Source organism: Sinocyclocheilus anshuiensis, unplaced genomic scaffold, assembly GCF_001515605.1.
Source record: "Sinocyclocheilus anshuiensis isolate Anshui unplaced genomic scaffold, SAMN03320099.WGS_v1.1 scaffold283, whole genome shotgun sequence".
Classification (NCBI taxonomy): domain Eukaryota; kingdom Metazoa; phylum Chordata; class Actinopteri; order Cypriniformes; family Cyprinidae; genus Sinocyclocheilus; species Sinocyclocheilus anshuiensis.
In genome coordinates this window covers 5,581,638-5,600,350 of record NW_015549605.1, presented here as the reverse complement: position 1 = coordinate 5,600,350, position 18,713 = coordinate 5,581,638, and the positions used below count along the sequence as shown (strand labels likewise).

General features: G+C 37.8%; 1 protein-coding gene across 1 annotated transcript in view; it reads right to left on the bottom strand.

Annotated features, from left to right (window-relative positions):
* Window positions 1-18,713, bottom strand: part of LOC107658957 (conserved oligomeric Golgi complex subunit 5-like) — a 71,146-nt gene that overhangs the window by 34,967 nt on the left and 17,466 nt on the right. Inside the window, exon 7 of the mRNA XM_016447701.1 lies at window positions 10,315-10,445. Within this exon, the coding sequence (XP_016303187.1) occupies window positions 10,315-10,445 (131 nt within the window). The remainder of the gene's footprint in view (window positions 1-10,314; window positions 10,446-18,713) is intronic.

Genomic DNA, 18,713 nt, shown 5'->3' with positions numbered 1-18,713 from the left:
TCATAAAAACACCTGGTCACCATGCCAGTGTCATTAGCTTCTGGCTGTGTTTGTTTTGTCACCATATGGAAGACTCAGTCCGGATATTTGTCAAACCAACCAATAGCAGATAAGTAGATGACACCAGGGGTCTTTGCCCACATGCGGTGCCCAATAGTAATTCCTACTATGAGAACATTTCCATGTGCCCATTATATGCAATGTAATATTGGATTAAATGTTATATATACATACAAATAAAATAAAAATAACTGGGAATTTTTAAAGACAAAAATCACAGATAAAACTTCCTTCAAGAAGTGACGTAATTATGGGTGGGAAAACAATTGCACAAACATCATCAGTAAGTATTAGCAAGCGATTTCAGCCTGCTTAGTAACATTACAGATAATAAAATCATAGATAATATCATATCAAGATTTTTAAAGATTAACAAAAAAATATATAAAAATAAATAATCAAAATTATGAGTCTTTGCAACTTTAGGGATCTTATCTATTCACGAACAGCTTGTAACACTCCACAGAGAAAGGAAAACTTGAAATCGCATCATGACCGCTTTAACTGTCAATTCCTTGTGCAATGGATAATTTTAGTTATTAGTTTACACAAATAGCAATAAAATGAATAGGGTGGAAATAATCAAGTATATAATCATGAGACAGCTCAAAACATCAAATACTTGCTCAAATACTTACTTTCATTGTTTCATTGTCATTTCAAAGTCTGCTAAATCTTTTGTATAAATACTTCCTTAAGTTACAACACAATATGTTTACATTTTTAGAAGTAATAGAAAGTACTGCATAGCACAAATGACCCAGCCAATATGAGAATGACATGAATTCTATGGAACATACAGGGACATTTATTTTTCTTTTTTTGGTCAGGTCTTTCCCAATCCAAAAACAACAACAAACATGGCTGACGACAGCCCATAGGAACATGCAGAGTTCGTTTTCTCACACTTAGAAAAGTGTCATGGCCATGCAAGAGTACTGCTGAACAGAGAAAGGGCGAAAGTGAGACTTTGAGTGTGAGGAAAAAGTGAAAAGATGATGGATCACTTAGACATTCATTTACATGTCGTGTTTCCACAGCAACTCAAAAACAAACACGACGAAGACCGATTAAAGCCTTTTAAGATGCACTTGGTAAATGTCACTGCAATGCCAGACCAGGAAGAAATGAACTCAATTTGGGAGAGAACTGATGATTATGGAAAGGAGAAAGGTGAAAGATGAGGTGTGCTCAGCATAACTAATGAGAGAGAACATCTTCAGCGATAAAAAAACTTTGATTTGCACCGGCATTAAAAGGAAATTAACATTTTTTAAGACCTGAGGTTAAATGCATCTTGTATCATGTAATTTCTTTTATGTCAGTGTAACCCAAATTTAACGAACATCTTTTAGTGATCCTTTTAAGTGTTATTAAAAATTGGAATACATTCCCATTATGTGCCCTCATATATTTGTTCAGTGCTAATTCAAGAGTGCAGGTTAACCTACTGAAAAAAGATGGACATGCATAACCATAAATAACATATCTATTCAATCTTGTGAAAGCAGAAAACTTGTTCAGACAAAGACACTTGTGCACAAAAGAATGGTGGTGACTTAGTCATAAGAGTACCTCCTACAATGCAAATCTATGGATTTATCACCTATTTTATCATCCACCAAGCCAAAATCTTAATCTGATTTTACATACTCATATATCAAGGTACTTGAATGGTGCTGGAATAGAGTATTAACAAACCATGCAAATAGCATGTTTATCGATACTAGCAGGATACCAGGATAAGGTATCACAGTATACAAACCTGTAAAAATCAGTGATAATCAGTCAGTAACATGGTAAACATCAAAATATGGTAGATACTATCACTGATCAAGTGCAACAGGACTAGCTCATTCTCAATGACACTATAAAAAACTGCGGCATCTTTGTGCTTTTAACCTTTGTGTGACGTTTTTAATTGTGAAGAACGGACACCAGGCAGAAGGGATGTTAAAAAGCATGTGCATATGGTCTCCATGGTAACAGTAATTTGTCAGGTGGGTGCTTGGCAGTAACGTGTTACTGATGGGTAATGGGTGAGAGAAGTCGACGTGCGAGAACGAGAAGCGCTAATCAGCACACATGGGAGCCAGTTGCTAACAGGTCTCTGATCTGTAACAGTGTACCAGTATTCTTTCAATACATCATACACAACCCTGCTGAAAAACAAAGCTTTAATCCAGTCTACAGTGGCTTGTTGGTCTTAGCTGGCTTAGCAGGTTGGCCTGCTCATCTCCCAGCTTCAGACATGCCCGGTTTAGACTAGTTTAGGGTCGCAATGAAATGGAAGCAGCGACAGGTCTTTTTTTCCATATATGTGTATCAGATTATCGAATTGAAAAATTGTAGGATTGGGTCTTGTTTCTGTACATTGGATGTTGACTGGATGTTGAGATGTGGCCGTGGCACTCAAAAATGGAGGCAGACGAACATGAGTTTGCAGGGATTTATGCAGGGACTAAATGATTGGAGAAGTCCTTCATACTAGAGGTCTGCGCGGGACCACTGAATTTCTAGCCATTACCGCCCACTACCACAACTTGTGTGTTCTGCTCATGTGATTTTTGTGTCCAGTCCCTCCTGCTCCTGCAAGCATTCTAATGTATATAATTTTCGCGCATCTGGGAACCACTCTCAATAAGCGGGGTATTGAAATTGCTTTTGAATGAGTGCTCACTGTTTACTTGGACTTTCCATTTCATGATTATGCGTACTCTGTGTAGAGAGGACATCTTACAAGGTCAGATATTTGTCAATGAGCTCAGGATCTGTTGAGCAATAAATCCTCCAGCATGGTCTTGCCAGTCATCTCTCTTTACTCTCGACCTGTGATTAGTCAAATCTGCCTCCTCCAAGTCCATGTTTTTCCACGGAATTGGGATACTTTTAAACTGTTACAGTGATTTGATTTCCCCCCATGGGGTAAAGGTTTGAAATACCTTATGAATATGTTTTGAAATTTTCAGGTTTTGAAATAATTAACATTAGACTGAAATGCTCGTATTGAAAGATTTTGTCTGTTTTTGACTGGCATGGGCTAGTTTTGTCATTCAGACCTGGCAACCCTGGCTGTATGGAGCAGAGCAGAAGCTTTCGGTTTCCATCTGAGCTAAATTATTTTTATTTCTAAAACAAAAAAGCAAAATGACAATGGGGGTGGTGTAAAGTAATCGTTGGGACTGCGGGATCTGTTCTATATTTTTTTTGACCGCCCACTCCCGACCGCAGTAAAGGTAAAACCACCCGCTCCTGCGAGATTTGCGTTGGGTCTACTTCCTACGTCACCAGAGAGAAGTCTCATTTTTCACCAAAAGACCCTGTTATGACATTTTATTTGACCATTACAAGGTCAAAACTTTTTTTTTAAATGAAATGTACAGGTTAGGATTTTTAGGTTAGCTTTTGCTTGATTATGGTAGTTTTAACTTTTTGTATTATTATTCTTATATTGCTTGTTTCTGTGTAAAGCACCTTGAGAAGCTGTTTTTAAAAGGCACTGTATAAGGTAAAGTTATTTATTATTATTATAATAAAATAAACTATATTATTATCATCAGGTGTTTATGTTAAGGCTTGAAACGTGCATTTAGAAAATGGATAGGGTACATTTTCATTTCATGCTGACTTGATGTGCTTTATACAGCATACAATAGAGATTCTATTCATATAAGTGTTCTCCAGGATATCATTTATGGAAATGCATAAAGAGAAAAAGGCATACTGAGCACAGTATGAATATTGTAAATATATATGAGTAGTATGATCATTTGGAACAAGACTTTTGCCTTCTTTCCACTGACAGTCATACTGGCAGAACAAGCCACACCTGCTGACTGCTTGTCAGCTATATGAGCAATCCAGCGCATCTATATTCCATCTTCATGGTCTTTAGAGAGCAAACAGAGAAAGAATGTGAGAGAGCGACAGCGATGGCAAAAGAAAAAGACAGAAAAAAGACTTAAGGTGCGCACAAAAGCAATGATTTCACTCCTTAGCAGCTTCAAGTCCTGGGAGACATTCCTTTTGATGTAAAGGTTACTCAAACACATGCCTCAAAAAATGGATGAACCGTGAATATCGGGGGTGACTGCGTAACCTTTTCAGTGACCAGCACAGTTGAGCCCATTGGAAAACATAAGAAAATGAATCGAGATTTGAATAGAGTGCAACAATGACATCCACTTTTTTGTGACCTTGGCATTTTCCCCATTCATTTTCACCACAGGCATTGAAAAAAATCCATAAAGCAAAACTCCAAACCAAATCAACCAGCTCTAACATTATAAGCTTTTATTTAAAACAAAATGTACATTAAAACCAGCAAAAATGTGTGTATTTCTTTATTCTTTTATAAAGGAATGATCTGCTTGATGCATCCAAAGCATTGTAAATGGCAAAGCTAAAAAGGATGGTATTATTGATGGTACTGCAAGCTATTGACTTAGAGTTATAAATTATTAGTTTATTGCTAAATATTAATTTATACAAGTAGTTTGAGAGTGTAGGATGAATAACTCAATTTCGTCATTGAAAATCATGCATGAGAGTGAGTAGTTATTAAACTCTTGCACTCTACAGGCTGGATATTTTAATTCAGAGTAAATTAAAAACGATTTACCATACTGTTTTTTCTCTTGTTTGGAACAAGCAAGCTGTCATATCCATATCTGACAAACCTGTCCTTATATATACAAACACACAGCTGAATCCGGCAAGTTCTCGGGATAAGGACCCATCTGTCACATAACAATGCAAAGCCTCTTGCAATATTAGACAGATCAGATCATTCAAGAACACACACATAATTTTAACCCTGTTTGAATCCTGACTGCGTTAGCTTAAAGGGCATCACCATTTCCTGTCACCTTAAAATGTCAGCATGCAAAATGTAGTCAAAGGAGCACAAACGAAGCCACACATCTCTGATCAGGCGTTTACAAATACCAAATTTGCTTTGAGTCCTGCCATTTGTGGTAACAATGCAGCGACAAGCTAAACTGTGCGCTAAAAAGACATTTCTAAATGATTACTACCTCTTATGCACAGTTTGAGTCATGCATCAAGATCAGCCCTGAAGGAACAATAAAAAAATGCTGTTATCAAATCATTAGTGACAGGGATTGCACATTAGCAATTGCAGGAGATTGTCTATAAATAATCATGCATGAGCAAAAGGCATTTATTTACATAGAAAAAAGTAAAATTGCCGTGTGGTATAGCAGAGAAAGAAAAGAAGCATTGAATCGATTTCACTTAACATTCTTGTCAGTATTTGTTTGGCCCAAGGCGGATAACATTTTTGTTGCGTCTTTTCAGCAGCGTGTGAGAGAAAATTCCATTACATGCCGCAGGTATATGGGGCTATTAAGCTCTGGATGACAAAAATCACATTCCACCATGACAATGGACAAAACTAAACAGATCAGACAGAATGGACAAATGCAGAGAAATGAAAATCATTTCAATCCTAACAACCTCAATCTTAGATACACTCTAAAAATTAAGGTTCCAAAAGGGGGTTTTCACAGCAATGCAATGGAAGAACCATCTAGGGTTCTCCAAAGAATCTAGCAATGAAAAGTTCTTAACAGAACCATTTTTTCTTAGTGTAAAGAACATTTCTACTACATTTACACTATAAAGATGCATTTGTTTTTTTTTTATACTGGGTTATAAAGAACTTTTATTTTTAAGTATGCATAACCTCAAATCAAAAATAAAATTAATGCAAATCCTGAAAAACATATCTATTGAAAAATAATAATGTGACCCAATTGATTGTGGCAATGTGGACTACTGTATATCTGCACCTTATATCAACAGAACAAAAATCTATGCGAGACAACCATCAGGGGCACTTTTGACCTCATGAAATGGACAAAGGTGATGTATTGTTTAAAGGGTGCATGATCAATGTTCTGCTGGGGCTGCTTATGTAATACACAGTTACTTATGGTGGGGCAAGAGGCACATCTGTCTGTCAAAGTGGCAGAGACTCAGTTAAAACCTAGACTCATTCGTTCCCTCCTGTCATTGATTCCACCATCAACACCCTTCCAATGCAGGCAGTGCCTAATCTATTATGAGGAGGAACCACACTCCTGTGATTTGACTAGTCATTTCTGCAGCAGGTCAGTTCTTTCCTTGGTTTATGACTGTTTTTGATCATGCATGAACCTGGTCAAATTATTTCCTAAGAATGTGCTGGTCAGCAGTCAAACTATGCGCTAAAGACTAGCTTTTTAACATCTCCCAACTCTTGTATTTTTTTATTTTTAGTGAATTTAGTCAGTTGTCCTCAGGTTCACTCAAGTGTCCTAATATTTCACAATTCATAGTCAACAATTTCAACAAGATCTATTATTTTATTATTTCAAAACGGGGCAAACTTCTTTTTGCGAGATGTTTTGCTTGGAAAGTTTTTCTTTAAGCGACACTGAGTTTGCAATCTAATGCAATGACATTTTTAGGGTCACTGTATTGTGGATGGAGAGATTGTCATTTTTTCTCTTCTGTAAGCGAGAAGGCTGCATTAATGTCCATTTCCCTACGAGCATGTGAAACAGGACACTGGCCCCGTGAGCACTCTGCTTTTCTGGGTCAGGAAGACAGGAGCCAAGGCAAGAGTAGTCATTTGTATATGCGTGTCTGTGGACACACTTGTGCGACTCCACACAGTGAATTTTGAGCCCTTTGAGACCCTAGTATGCATCTCCAGCTTGGACCACACACACACCTCAGTGACCTCCAACCAATGTTTGCTGAGTAAGCAAAAACCTTCACTGCGGTAATGAGAATCCACTCCAAAACCTCATCCCCTCCTACACACTAAAAAAAGAAAAAGGAAAAAAAAAAAAACATGATTTCTCCTCCATCCCCCGAGAGTGTCACCTCTCGCGACCTTCTGCGTGAAAACATCCCTCTTAAGCAACTGATATAAATGTATGAGAAGAGAAATAAAAACAGACTTGAAACAAGGTGGATAAAAAATTTAACAGACCTCCTCTTCTCTCACCCCAATCCGAAATTAATGTGCAGATACAGGCTACACTTTTTGTTCTGCCTCCCTGCACGTCAATGTCTAATTTTGACCTTCAAACACACTCTCCTTTCAAGTGCCCTTCTGACAATATGGCAGCGAATCAGACAGCTGATGCTTTCAAAACAGGATTGCACTGATATAAAGTACCACTCTTCCATACGTTTCTAATGAAATTTAGAGGAGAAAAATAGACTAACCACTATGTCACTATGTACCAAAAAGCAATTAAGAACAGAAGAAACCCTCCAATCCTCCAATAAGTTTTCAAAGAAAATGAAAAACAGTTCCTGCTGCTTTAAGACGATTAGTCAGATTATGTTTTTCTTTGTTTCTTTTCATCAAAACTTAATTACAGGAACCCTCTTCTGATATGATGAAAAAATATATTAATCAATAAAAAACAACTTTATTGATCCTATTAAATCCCACTGGACAAAATCACATTTACCTTTGCATTATTTTCAAATGAATATGGTTTCACTTGCAAATGTGCCATTTCAGAAATCGAGTTCATCTTAAAAAGAGAAACAAACTGTTTACAGTAATGCACTTACAGTGTAAGTCAAGGCACTGTATGGGAGTAAATGTTAAAATAGACAAGATTCGAAAAATAATCTTACGAAGCTTTTAATCATTAAACTACTGTCAACATGCAAGAAAACAACATTTAAAATAATACGAGCAGCACAAATATCTTTGCTCCATAATTTTACACTAAGTGCATTACTGGAAGCACAGCTGTTGTTCTTATAAACTGAGGGATGAGATGCTGTCGATACAGCTTAACTTGCATTAAACCCAGAACGTTTCCATTAAAGGACATTAAAAGATTTGAGATATCTTGGTTAAAATTCACAATTTAAATTGAAATTCCTCTTTTTTTTTGGTTTAGACTAAAAGAGTGAAATGAAGAGGACCATCTCTCCACATGAGTTAAGGAATAGCGGCTTATGTAACCCACACAATTCTAAATATACTGATGCAGGACTGGCCGTGGAGGAGTGGAGTGAACTACATGATAAGATCCAGAACAACAAAAACATGAACAGAGGTCAGGGGGCTCTTGCATCGCTTGGTTTTATAATGAGATGCTAATAGGGCAAGAATGTGTTGTAGGGAGACAGCAGAGAAGGAATTTGTTAGAGATGCATGGGATATAGAGAACTGAGATTGAACTAGCTGTTCACACTTAATTGAAGTGAACAAGAGATAAAAAGGATTTCTGGTCCTTAAAAAATAACATTTCATAACTAGGTTTCTATGCAAAAAAAGTAACGCTTCTCAAGAAGCAAAGCCTTAACTTAAATTGAATCAAAACATCCCTAGTAAAAAAAAAAACAATGACAATAAAGAGAAAGATGAAGGAAAAGTAATATATTTACAACACATTTATTTCAAACTAAGTATAGTTCATAACATATTTACTTACATATCGCTTGAGACTTACTGACATAAAAATTATAATGAAACTTTATTTTGAGTACTACTTGTGCACAATGCACATTTCATAATATTAAGCTTAAAATGTGTTTTAATGTCACTACTGATTAGGATTGTACGATCTTTTAATAATATCGGTCTTTAAATGCAAGAACATTTAAGTGTACCTAAAGTAAACTTACAATAGTTCCACTTTAGCACAATTAAAAATACTTCAGTATATCTTTAGTTGGACTTCAGCCCTACTTCTGCACAATTAAAGTGCATTACGTACAATATTAGTTGTTCCAATTTAGCAGACTTTAAGCATACCAGTTTAGTATACCAAGTACAATTGCAGGGTATTTTTAATAAGCACATAAATAAGTAAATGTACTTGTAGTGTACTTAGCATTAAATAAATGTATTTTAAATACATTTTAGTATTTTTATTTTTCATTTGGAATACTTAAGTAAGAAATTAAATACAGTTAACCATTACACTGAGACTCTCCTTGTTTCAGTATCACTGGCAGCTATGATGCCCAAAAATGCAGCGCACAAGGTTTTGGAAAACAACCACTATAACCAGAAACTTCCATTGCCCAATATCTAAATTTAAAGGGATTACACAGTGGTCAATGCCATTTCGTTGTCTGCAGCCAATAACCTTGAGACATCATGTGAAAGATGGGGGTGACTGACCATCACACAATCAACTCGTGAAGCTGAAAGAAAAAAAAAAACAGCTGGCAGGCACTGGGAGGCTTATTTTACCAAGCGGCCAGCAATGGAAACCATTAAAGATGCAGGAACAAACAAAACCTGACTGGACCAGGTCAGCTATGGGCTGTTCATCCCCACAACTTCACCTAAACTACCTGAACGGTCATGCTTTCAAAGACAGCTGATGGCCCATGAGAGATGCATGAAGCAATCAATTTTTGACCTTGTAGCCAGTATTTCAACGGTCTTGTCATCTCCAACTGGAGCTCTGCATTGATTTGCTACATAAACCGTGCTGAAAAATTAAACTGTCAATCAAAAAGAAAAAAATTGTGCAATGTGCAAAACATAAAAAGGGCCATGACAGCTGAATTCATATGATGATATGCGACATAGATTATTTGTGAAGGCATTTTAAAATGGTCATTTACTGAAAAACAGATATATTCTGCATCTTTCAGCCCCTGAGATGGCTCCATGTGGCAGCTGAATTTCTGAAATGTGACTGGACAGTTCAGTGTGATGCCTGTGTGTCTGTAGACAGGGGAGAAAAGGCCAGTGTGGCCCATCTGCTGTGTGTGATTGCGTCGTGTGACAGAGATGGAGAGAGACAGAAAGAATACTGGCACAGGTTTCATCTAGTTGAAGTTTTAGGTCAGACATGGCTTTATCAATTACATTTTAAGAGCAACTACATGAACGCACATCTAACCACATAAACGATTCCATTCATGGTTGTGTTTTGGAATATGTTGGACAACAATTCATAACACAATGCAAATTGGGCATTTTCAGCGATGCTTGTACTGGTAAACAGTTCTTGGATTTGGTGTTGGAGAATTTTGAAATTGCAGCCTGCCAAGTGACAAACTCATAAATTAAAGCAGTTAATCTACCCCTACAGTAACACCAGCATCTTAAAAGTAAAATCAAATCTTTTTTAAAAGTAGTTAGCTATGCTACAATTTACCAAGTAGCTGACTACATTGAAAGCTTTTTCAAAATGCTGTCAAGTTCTGCAACAGTTTGTACTTTGTTTCTCCCCTACATTGTTTTATTTTTACCTGAATTTCCATGCCCTGTTCCAGTAACCATTTGGCTTGGTTCTCAACCTCCAGACGAGCTCGACTGATGAACAGCAGGTCATTTTCTATGACGTCAATACCTGACAGATCAACACCTTGGGACAGATAGTCTGCAAGAGATAGAACAAAAAATTTTTTGTTGGTTTGTAAGCTTTGTTGTTGATAAAAACTTCCATATATATATATATATATATATATATATATATATATATATATGGGGCTATTTTGCTCACCGGCCACTGTGGCTAATGGTTTTCCAAATTTACTAGCCACTCAGCATTTTCGCTGGCCACAATTTTGTTGTTGGGAAATTACGTTTTATATGACGTTTAATACTGCTTACAAAAATTTATTTAAATTGATTTCCAGGTCAGTTTTGACCTATTTAAAGGGCATTTTTCCCTAACCGTATTAAATGCATGCATCATCTTTCATATCAAATTCTTACATTTTATTAATAATTTCACTTAATATAATAAGACAATATAGGACTGTTACCAGTCATATGAAACTTATATGAACTTTCCACTGCAGAAGAAACAGAAGTGACTGGAGCGGCATTCAGATGTTCTGCTGTGATCTTTGTTTGGAACTATTTTCATTAACCAAATGGAGCAAAAATGGTCAACGCTGACAATATATCAAATTAAAATATTGAACTAAAATGTAATTAACTACTTGTTTTAACTCTTTAAAATGTCAAATTTGCAATCGTGGTTTTCAGGGAAAATTTCACTCTCTTGGTCGTGTCATGTTGCTTAACTAGGCTGTATGTTATAAATATTAAAACTAAGTTACATTTATATGTTTCTTCTGTGTGCAGTTGCATTCATTTGTTTCGATTTCTCCACGAGATTCTCTCACTGAGACAGGCTGCGTGAGCTTCAAGTGGCGTGACCTTGTTGTTACTGTTGATTATCCATTATCAATCGCTGTTTACACCGAATGTAATAAAATCAGAATCATACTCGCCGAAATTTCGGTGCTTCCTTAATTATAAAATGTATGCAGTACATGGATAATTGTGCGTGCATCTATTAATCATTTAGAGTCTAATATCATCCCATAGTCTGGAAGCCACTCGACCCATCTTCGCAGCAGGCTGTGGAAATTATGCTTGATTTAGGTTTTCAGTGTGAAACGCATCAAAAACTGTTGAAAGATGAGATGGGCTTCAGAAAGCACTCGAACAATGCTCATGTTGGCAGCTTCCTACATAGGGCTGATTAAACTTATCGAAAAGAGCAAAGCATTTATTTAGACAGCAGCATGCCCTGGAATGAATACATTGGCAAGTAGGGCAGCAGCTCCTGGTGTGGGATACAGGTGGAGGAGGATGAACGTCCCAGTTACACCTGAAAATATTCCACACGGGAGACCAGATGTTATTCACAAAGGTGTGCTCATTCAGGTAGTCATGGATTTAACAACACCTGTCCTCTCAGGTGTTATGCATGAGTGAAGTAAGCACCTTAGTAGACCACTGTGACATAAACAGTAGCTGTTATCATCTCAGAAGGTTTGTGCAGAAAATTTTTAGTGTCAAAATGGTGAACCAGAATTAGTATAAAATGGGAATAGTTCCTTAAAGAGTTTACCATCCACATTGGACCCCATGGAATGGACAAACACATAGTGCTACAAAGAGAAAAGTCAGACAAGTCAATTTTAGTCAATTTTCAGACAAGTCAATTTTAATAATGTACTTGTTTATATCTCTAATAAATAATTTTTACACAAGAATAATATGCATGAGAAAATCCACTTTGTGACATTTAAAGATTCTTGCAAGTAAAACACTGTTGTACACATCTCTAATAAATACATGTTTTTATGCAAGAAGCATAAAGCACAAGAAAATCCACACTGTGAACTTTAAAGAGTAGAAGATTCTTGCAAGTAAATGAGAGGGAAAGAAACAGCGTCTCTAAACACAGGGTGCCATACTGAACAGACCTCTGAACAGACAGCCCATGAGTCAGAGATGTTGACTGATACGGATACAGTGGCACCAAGCAGAACAATGTCACTACATAGATCTACTCATTAGCGCCTTCTGAGGGCACACACACCAGCTGACGACTCCGTGACTCGATTTGCCGACTGCTAACGAAGAGATCATAAAGAACCCAATGCTGTCTCATTAGAAGAGGTCAGATATCTTGCTGAGGAAATGACTCCATACTGTAGCACCCAGATGCTAAGAAGCGACCTTGAGTTTGTGGTTCAAAATCTGGAGGGATCGAGAGCTGTAGGAAACAGGTGGCTTCTACACAGGAAAGCAGGGGGGTGTCTTTGGCTCTTGTTCGTACAGGTAGGCCCAAAGCCAGAATAAAATCAATTAAAAAAATCAAGATCCCTGCCAAAAATCCCTGTGTTGCAGCGCAATTTCATTTCACCTCATTTTCACCCTTCTAGAGTGCAACAATGATTACATTGCCCTAGAAGAAAACCACAATACTGAAGGGGGACTCTCAATTAGCATTCTATCATTTGCACTTTGATGACAAGTGCTGAAACTGTTGCATGTTGTTCTAAGAGGACAAATGGTCGCAGGGATTTAACGTGACACGATGATTCTGTAACTCAGGCTATGTTTGGAATACCATGCTACTAGGGCTGCACAATTAAAGTAATCAAAATCGCAGTGGGACCTTTTGCGATTATTAAACTGCAAAAGGCTGAGATTTAATTAAATATAGCATTCACATAATGCATTCTTCATGTAAGGGACAGCACTTTGCTCTGTCTGCAATCTGCTACTCATACTTGCATGCTACTTGCATGTTTTTACAAAATATTGGGTTCAAAATGCAAAAAGAACCCTATTTATTTCTAAGATAACAGTAACTGGACACCACTTGTTAAATTAAAGGGGTACAATCTAGCGTGAGTGTAAGCACTCTAAAAAAAGCTATGATCAGTGATGTTGTCTGCAGTGTATGATGAATTAATCTCTTATTTACATCGCATGCACTTTGTTGTTTCTGATGAGAGAATTCGCCAAAGTGCACTGACCAAAACTTTTGCATATCAGCGATGTTAATATTTAGTAAAATCCCCTTAAATAATAGAAATAATAAAGAAAAATTCTTGAACTAAAATTACAAAAGCACAAATATTGTTTCGCATAGAACTCTTGTCTTCATTATATATATTATTATATGTTAATCTATAAATTTGGGCTGTTTAATATTAGGATTTTGTCAAAAATCCCCCACCATGGCCCCGCCCTGCAACATCAAGCCCCACCCCCCAGCACCCACCAGATAAAATAAGTTCTGGCTATGGGTGTGATCTTGATCCACTCTTCTTCCAGTCTCTTCCATAGTTCGGTAGCTGTAGTGGGTTTCTTAGCCATAACTTTGTTGCCAAGGATTTTCCAGAGATTTTCAGTTGGGGTTAGATCTCCGGCCATTTCATTATTTCAATGTTCTTACCTTCAAGGAACTGCTTTATCTGTTTTGCAGTGTGACGGGGGCATTGTCTTGCATGAAAATTGTAGGTTGATTGGGAGATGCTCAAATGTTCTGATAAACATTTGCATTCACTCTGACATGTAGCCGTTTATTAGGCGGCCCAACTCTTGCAGCACAAAATATCCCCCAAAGCATGACACTTCCTCCTCCACCTTTCAATGACTTCTTTAGGCACTCAGGGTTCAGTCTTTCCCCAGTTTGACACTGAACATAATGTTTCCCATCGGACCCAATAAATTAAACTTGCTCTCATTACTAAAGTGAACTTTGGGCCAGTACTCCCAGTCTCCACACAACATGCTCATTAGCAGAGGTGAGTCAAGCCTTTTGATTATTTTTGTTGATGAGAGGCTTGATCACTGCAGAGTGCGTTCTGAGTCTGACTTTTCTTAAAAATGCAGATACAGATCAATACCCTGTTCATAGTTGAACTAGCGAGCAATTCCAGCTGCAGTGCTGAACCGAGTCCCCATTGAGAGTCTCTGCATTATCCTGTCTTCTTGTGCATTTGTCTTATGTGGACGACCTGCCTTTTTGGGGGACTTGCATGAATTAGTGTCATTGTAAAGTTGCAATATTCTGCCAGTTAAATAGGGTTTGTCATATAACTCAGGAAATCAGGAAACACCAATAACTTGTAGGTATCTTTAATTGTTCTCATTTGATCATGGTGGGGTCTTGACTCTGTAGTTTCGGTGTTGCAGAATAAAAGATGCTCGTATGACCATGTGTTGACTCTTCGCATATCCTTCCTTTTTGTAGAGGCACTAGAGGACTCTAGGCTCAGCATCAATCACAGTTATTACCTGCATCTATCTGGAATGGAGCACAACAGCCACTCCACATAGAGAATGTGCGGTGTGCAATATAGTGTAAAACGATTCTAACTGTGACCTTGGAAATGCAATTTTTTCCCTATTATAGTGTAAAAACGAAGGGACCGATAAGAAACATTAGCGAAAATTCAATATGGTGTCTGTCTGAAGAGGTGATTCCTGCAAAGAGGGGCACTCAATTTGTTTGAGATTAAAACGAAAGTGAAAAAAGGTAATTGCTGTTGGTGTAGATAGTCATCTCTAAAATTACAAGGAAGAGAAAGAAAATGCCAAATAAAAGCGCAATACTAGGATCAAAAGCATTCAAGAACTCAACACCAAGCATAGCAATGAGTCACAAGACATGCCCAAATCCAAAAAATTGCGCTTTGTTTTCAGTGTAAAATAAATAAATAAAAAAATAAAGCAGAAGACATTTGCAGTGCCAAAACATCTGGATAATCTAACTGAAAGTACATCAAATGTTAACTGACGGTTTCTGTTTCAAAGAAAATTATAGCACTTAGGACCTCATCACATATCATACCCCAGCAGCAGTGGAGGAAAACTGTTTTCATTAATCTGTGACCTGCACAATGTCTCATGACAGACGATGGTCATGAGAACAACCTACATGCATTTCTGAAATCATGCTAATATCATGTGAGAACGTCATGCCAAGTCACTTAGACTGAAAGCAACCTTGGATCATTTCTCTGTCAAATGACTTATTCTCTCACCAGACCCAATGTCTCCTTTCACCTGGACGCTTCATTGTTACGATACGTGACCGGTGAGGGAAACACAAACAATTCAGCTGGTCAGAACTGACAAGACAGTGAATATCGCTCCAGCAACTTCTTGGCAGGATCACTACTTGCACACTGAAATCACATCCAAAGGTCAGGCATTGTTCTCGCACATCAATTTGACCAACTGGAAGAATAAGCTGGGCTCTTTCAGACAGGTGTTCAAGCTACCATCTCCATACCTCAATAACATACCAAGTTCACTTGTCACCAAGTTAAGGTGGTAAACCACTGCTGCTACTGTTAATGTTGTAATAAAATCGATGATGTACTGTAAATGTGATTCGGAAGAGACCAGAGGAGAAGATTCTGGTCAAATGTACTTATACTTTATGAGACTACATATTGTTAGATGTCCTGTTTTATTTAATTTAATAATATTATAGATATACCACTATATTACCATACCATTTACAATTTCCCATAACAATATTACATTACAAAAGTGAACTATAAATGTAACAATATTTATGAAGAATATCTATTATTTACTAGGCAAGTCATTTTGTGGGGCATTGTCTGAAGAATGAAAAAGCACTTGTGAAAGATCTTAAAATTGCACAAAAGGTATTGAGATGCACGCTTTCAGTAAGGAATGTGTGGTTTGCTTTTCAGTTTCAATTTCCATTTTAATTATACTGCGTACACATGTCTATGTGACATGTCTTAATGCACGAAACAGGCAGTCCTACGTTAAACACCTTCCCTCTCAGCATTAACCAACAACTAAAGATCAACAATGTTTGTTTCATTAGCATGAGACTCCAGTAGTAACAGACACAAGTGTTTCTGTCCTTGAATCAGAACAGATTAGGCATGAGGAAAGTGATGGAGCTTTCTGAAGGTCACCCCTCTCATAAGGGATGGTGTTTTCCCATGCCTCCCCTCCCCCGGTACAACAAAACACATAACAACACAGCCCTCTAGACTGTGGCAGGAAGTGGATGAACTCGGAATGCTTTGTTGGGATTGTACAAAATCCCTATGCGATGGCTAAGCAAAGCTGAACCAACATACGCAGAAAGCAGAAGTTCACAGTCAGGGTGTCCCCGCTAATCTGCCACTGTGAAAACACAATGTGGGGGATCTAGACTCACATTAACACTAACCTTGCGTCACAGAATGACGTGTTGGCCCTGCAGAGGCTAAGGGGACTTGACACTGTTTATACAACTAAAGCCTCTGAAATCTGCTAAATACAGGACAATCCTATTTCCCACAGACCAGACCCTTCCACTGCATTTGAGGCTGTCTGAAAATTATCGTCTAGCCATCACTATTATTGTTCATTATAACTCTGATAATGAGCACTGAAAAACGCAACCTAACACCTCAGAATATGAGACTGCACTATCTTTAGTATAACCATCTGTATCAATTCCATTGGTTGAAAGAGTGCTTGAAAATCTGTTTAATGCTGTAAAAGCATCCAAAAGCTCCTTGCATCTGCTTGCATCATATTCCAGGCCATTGAATGTCAAACACAAATAAGTTTAACAAGATAAACTGCTCCAAAGTCAGTTCAGACATGTGCATCTATTTGCAGTGCAGCGGTAAACTGTAGTTCCACTTAGACCCGGCTCAACAGATGTGCAGTTCTTACACTGAGCCGTGATGGAACAGCTGTAGGTCTTTGGGGACTGTGGACTGCCAAAGGCGACTTTGACCACTGGGTCATCTGTATTTGGTCTGTCCCAAGTCCACATGCAAGACAGCCCTTGGAGACACTGGGAACGTGACCATGAACAGCTCCAGAGTCTCTGAGGGAGTAGTGAGCCAACAAAATACAACACTATAGGCCAAGCAGAATTTCCTGTTTGGCTTTGGTTTTAGGTGGCCGTTTTCTTTAAACTTCTGCTCAAATGTGCTTGTTAAAGTTAACAGCATGTACCAATAAAAAAGGAACAGTATCTCTAAAATGTAATAGCAGATAAGGGAGAACTGCCTTGGGACAGCGAATCACATTTGGATAAAGCTCTCCAACTTGTCCTACCTGACACATGGCTCTGGATGAGAGTAGTGCCAAAAAGGATACAGAGGGATAGAGTTTGAAGAAGAGCCAGAAAATGAAGTATGACCCACCACTCACACCGGCTCTAAAATCTGATTGGATGCCCTACATTCAAAGCTGCTGTGTGTAAATGAATCAAATAAAAATTCTGTCATCATTTACTCATTCACTAATGTCATTACAAATCTATATGACTCTATATACTTCTGTGGAACACAGAAGAACATATTTTGAAAAAACACTTTTTTGTACAACAGAATCTAATGTTGTTTAGGACCCCACTAAATTAAACATTTTTTTTTTACTCAAAATATCTTTGTGTTCTGCAGAAGAAGAAAAAAATTCAACAGGTTTGGAAAGAAAAGGGTGTGTAACTGATGACTAAATTTTCATTTTTAGGTGAACTATGAACTAAACAAAACATTAATTAACAAATGGCTTATGCTTTAACTTTTAAATGTATATGAAATAAGAAGATTGAAATATAATAAAACAACACTAAAAAACAGTGGTGGTAGGACCCCAAACATATGGAAGGGATTCAGCCAGATGAGAAGTGGCAAACTGCAAGGCAGCATCCCAGAGGGCCGTGCCAGAGACCCAATGGGCACACTTGCTTCCATGAGGTTGCTCCAGGGAGCAGAGTCGTGGATTTTCCACGACTCTTCATCCCTCATGCCTCTCCCAGCGAGCTGGCACCTGCCGTCTTACCTTCCGCTTCTGGAACCTGTGGTTGCTAAGCACAAGTTAATTCACCCAGGGCTTCTGGAGTTCTGCTTCCACTCAATGAGCATCAGTCACAGCAGCATTATCAAGCTAGAATCGCACAAACACACTCAATAGGGCAGTTTATACAACGGGAGAGAGATAACGACATAAAGAGAGTGGTCATTATTGACAGACACTAGAAATGTCGAATAAGACAACAGCTTTTGTAATCCAAGGGAATTGAGCTTTGGGCCACTAGTTCAAGGAATTGTCTAAAAATATATAAAAAATGAACACGTTCTCTCTCTCTCGCTCAGGCATCTACCGAGAAATGTCTTGAATAAAAAGTTTCAATATTAATGCTCACCTTGAAATATTTACAAGTATGTTCAGCTTGGTAATTTGAAGCCTTTTTGCGATATTTGTGTCATCTACAACAATAGAGTTTTGAATTTGGTGAGAAAAGTGATGTTCCATAATTAGCCCATTCCTCCTCTCCGCATCAGTGTGCACCAACACGCCCACACAAGTGCGGCAAAAAAGGCAGAACCTAAAT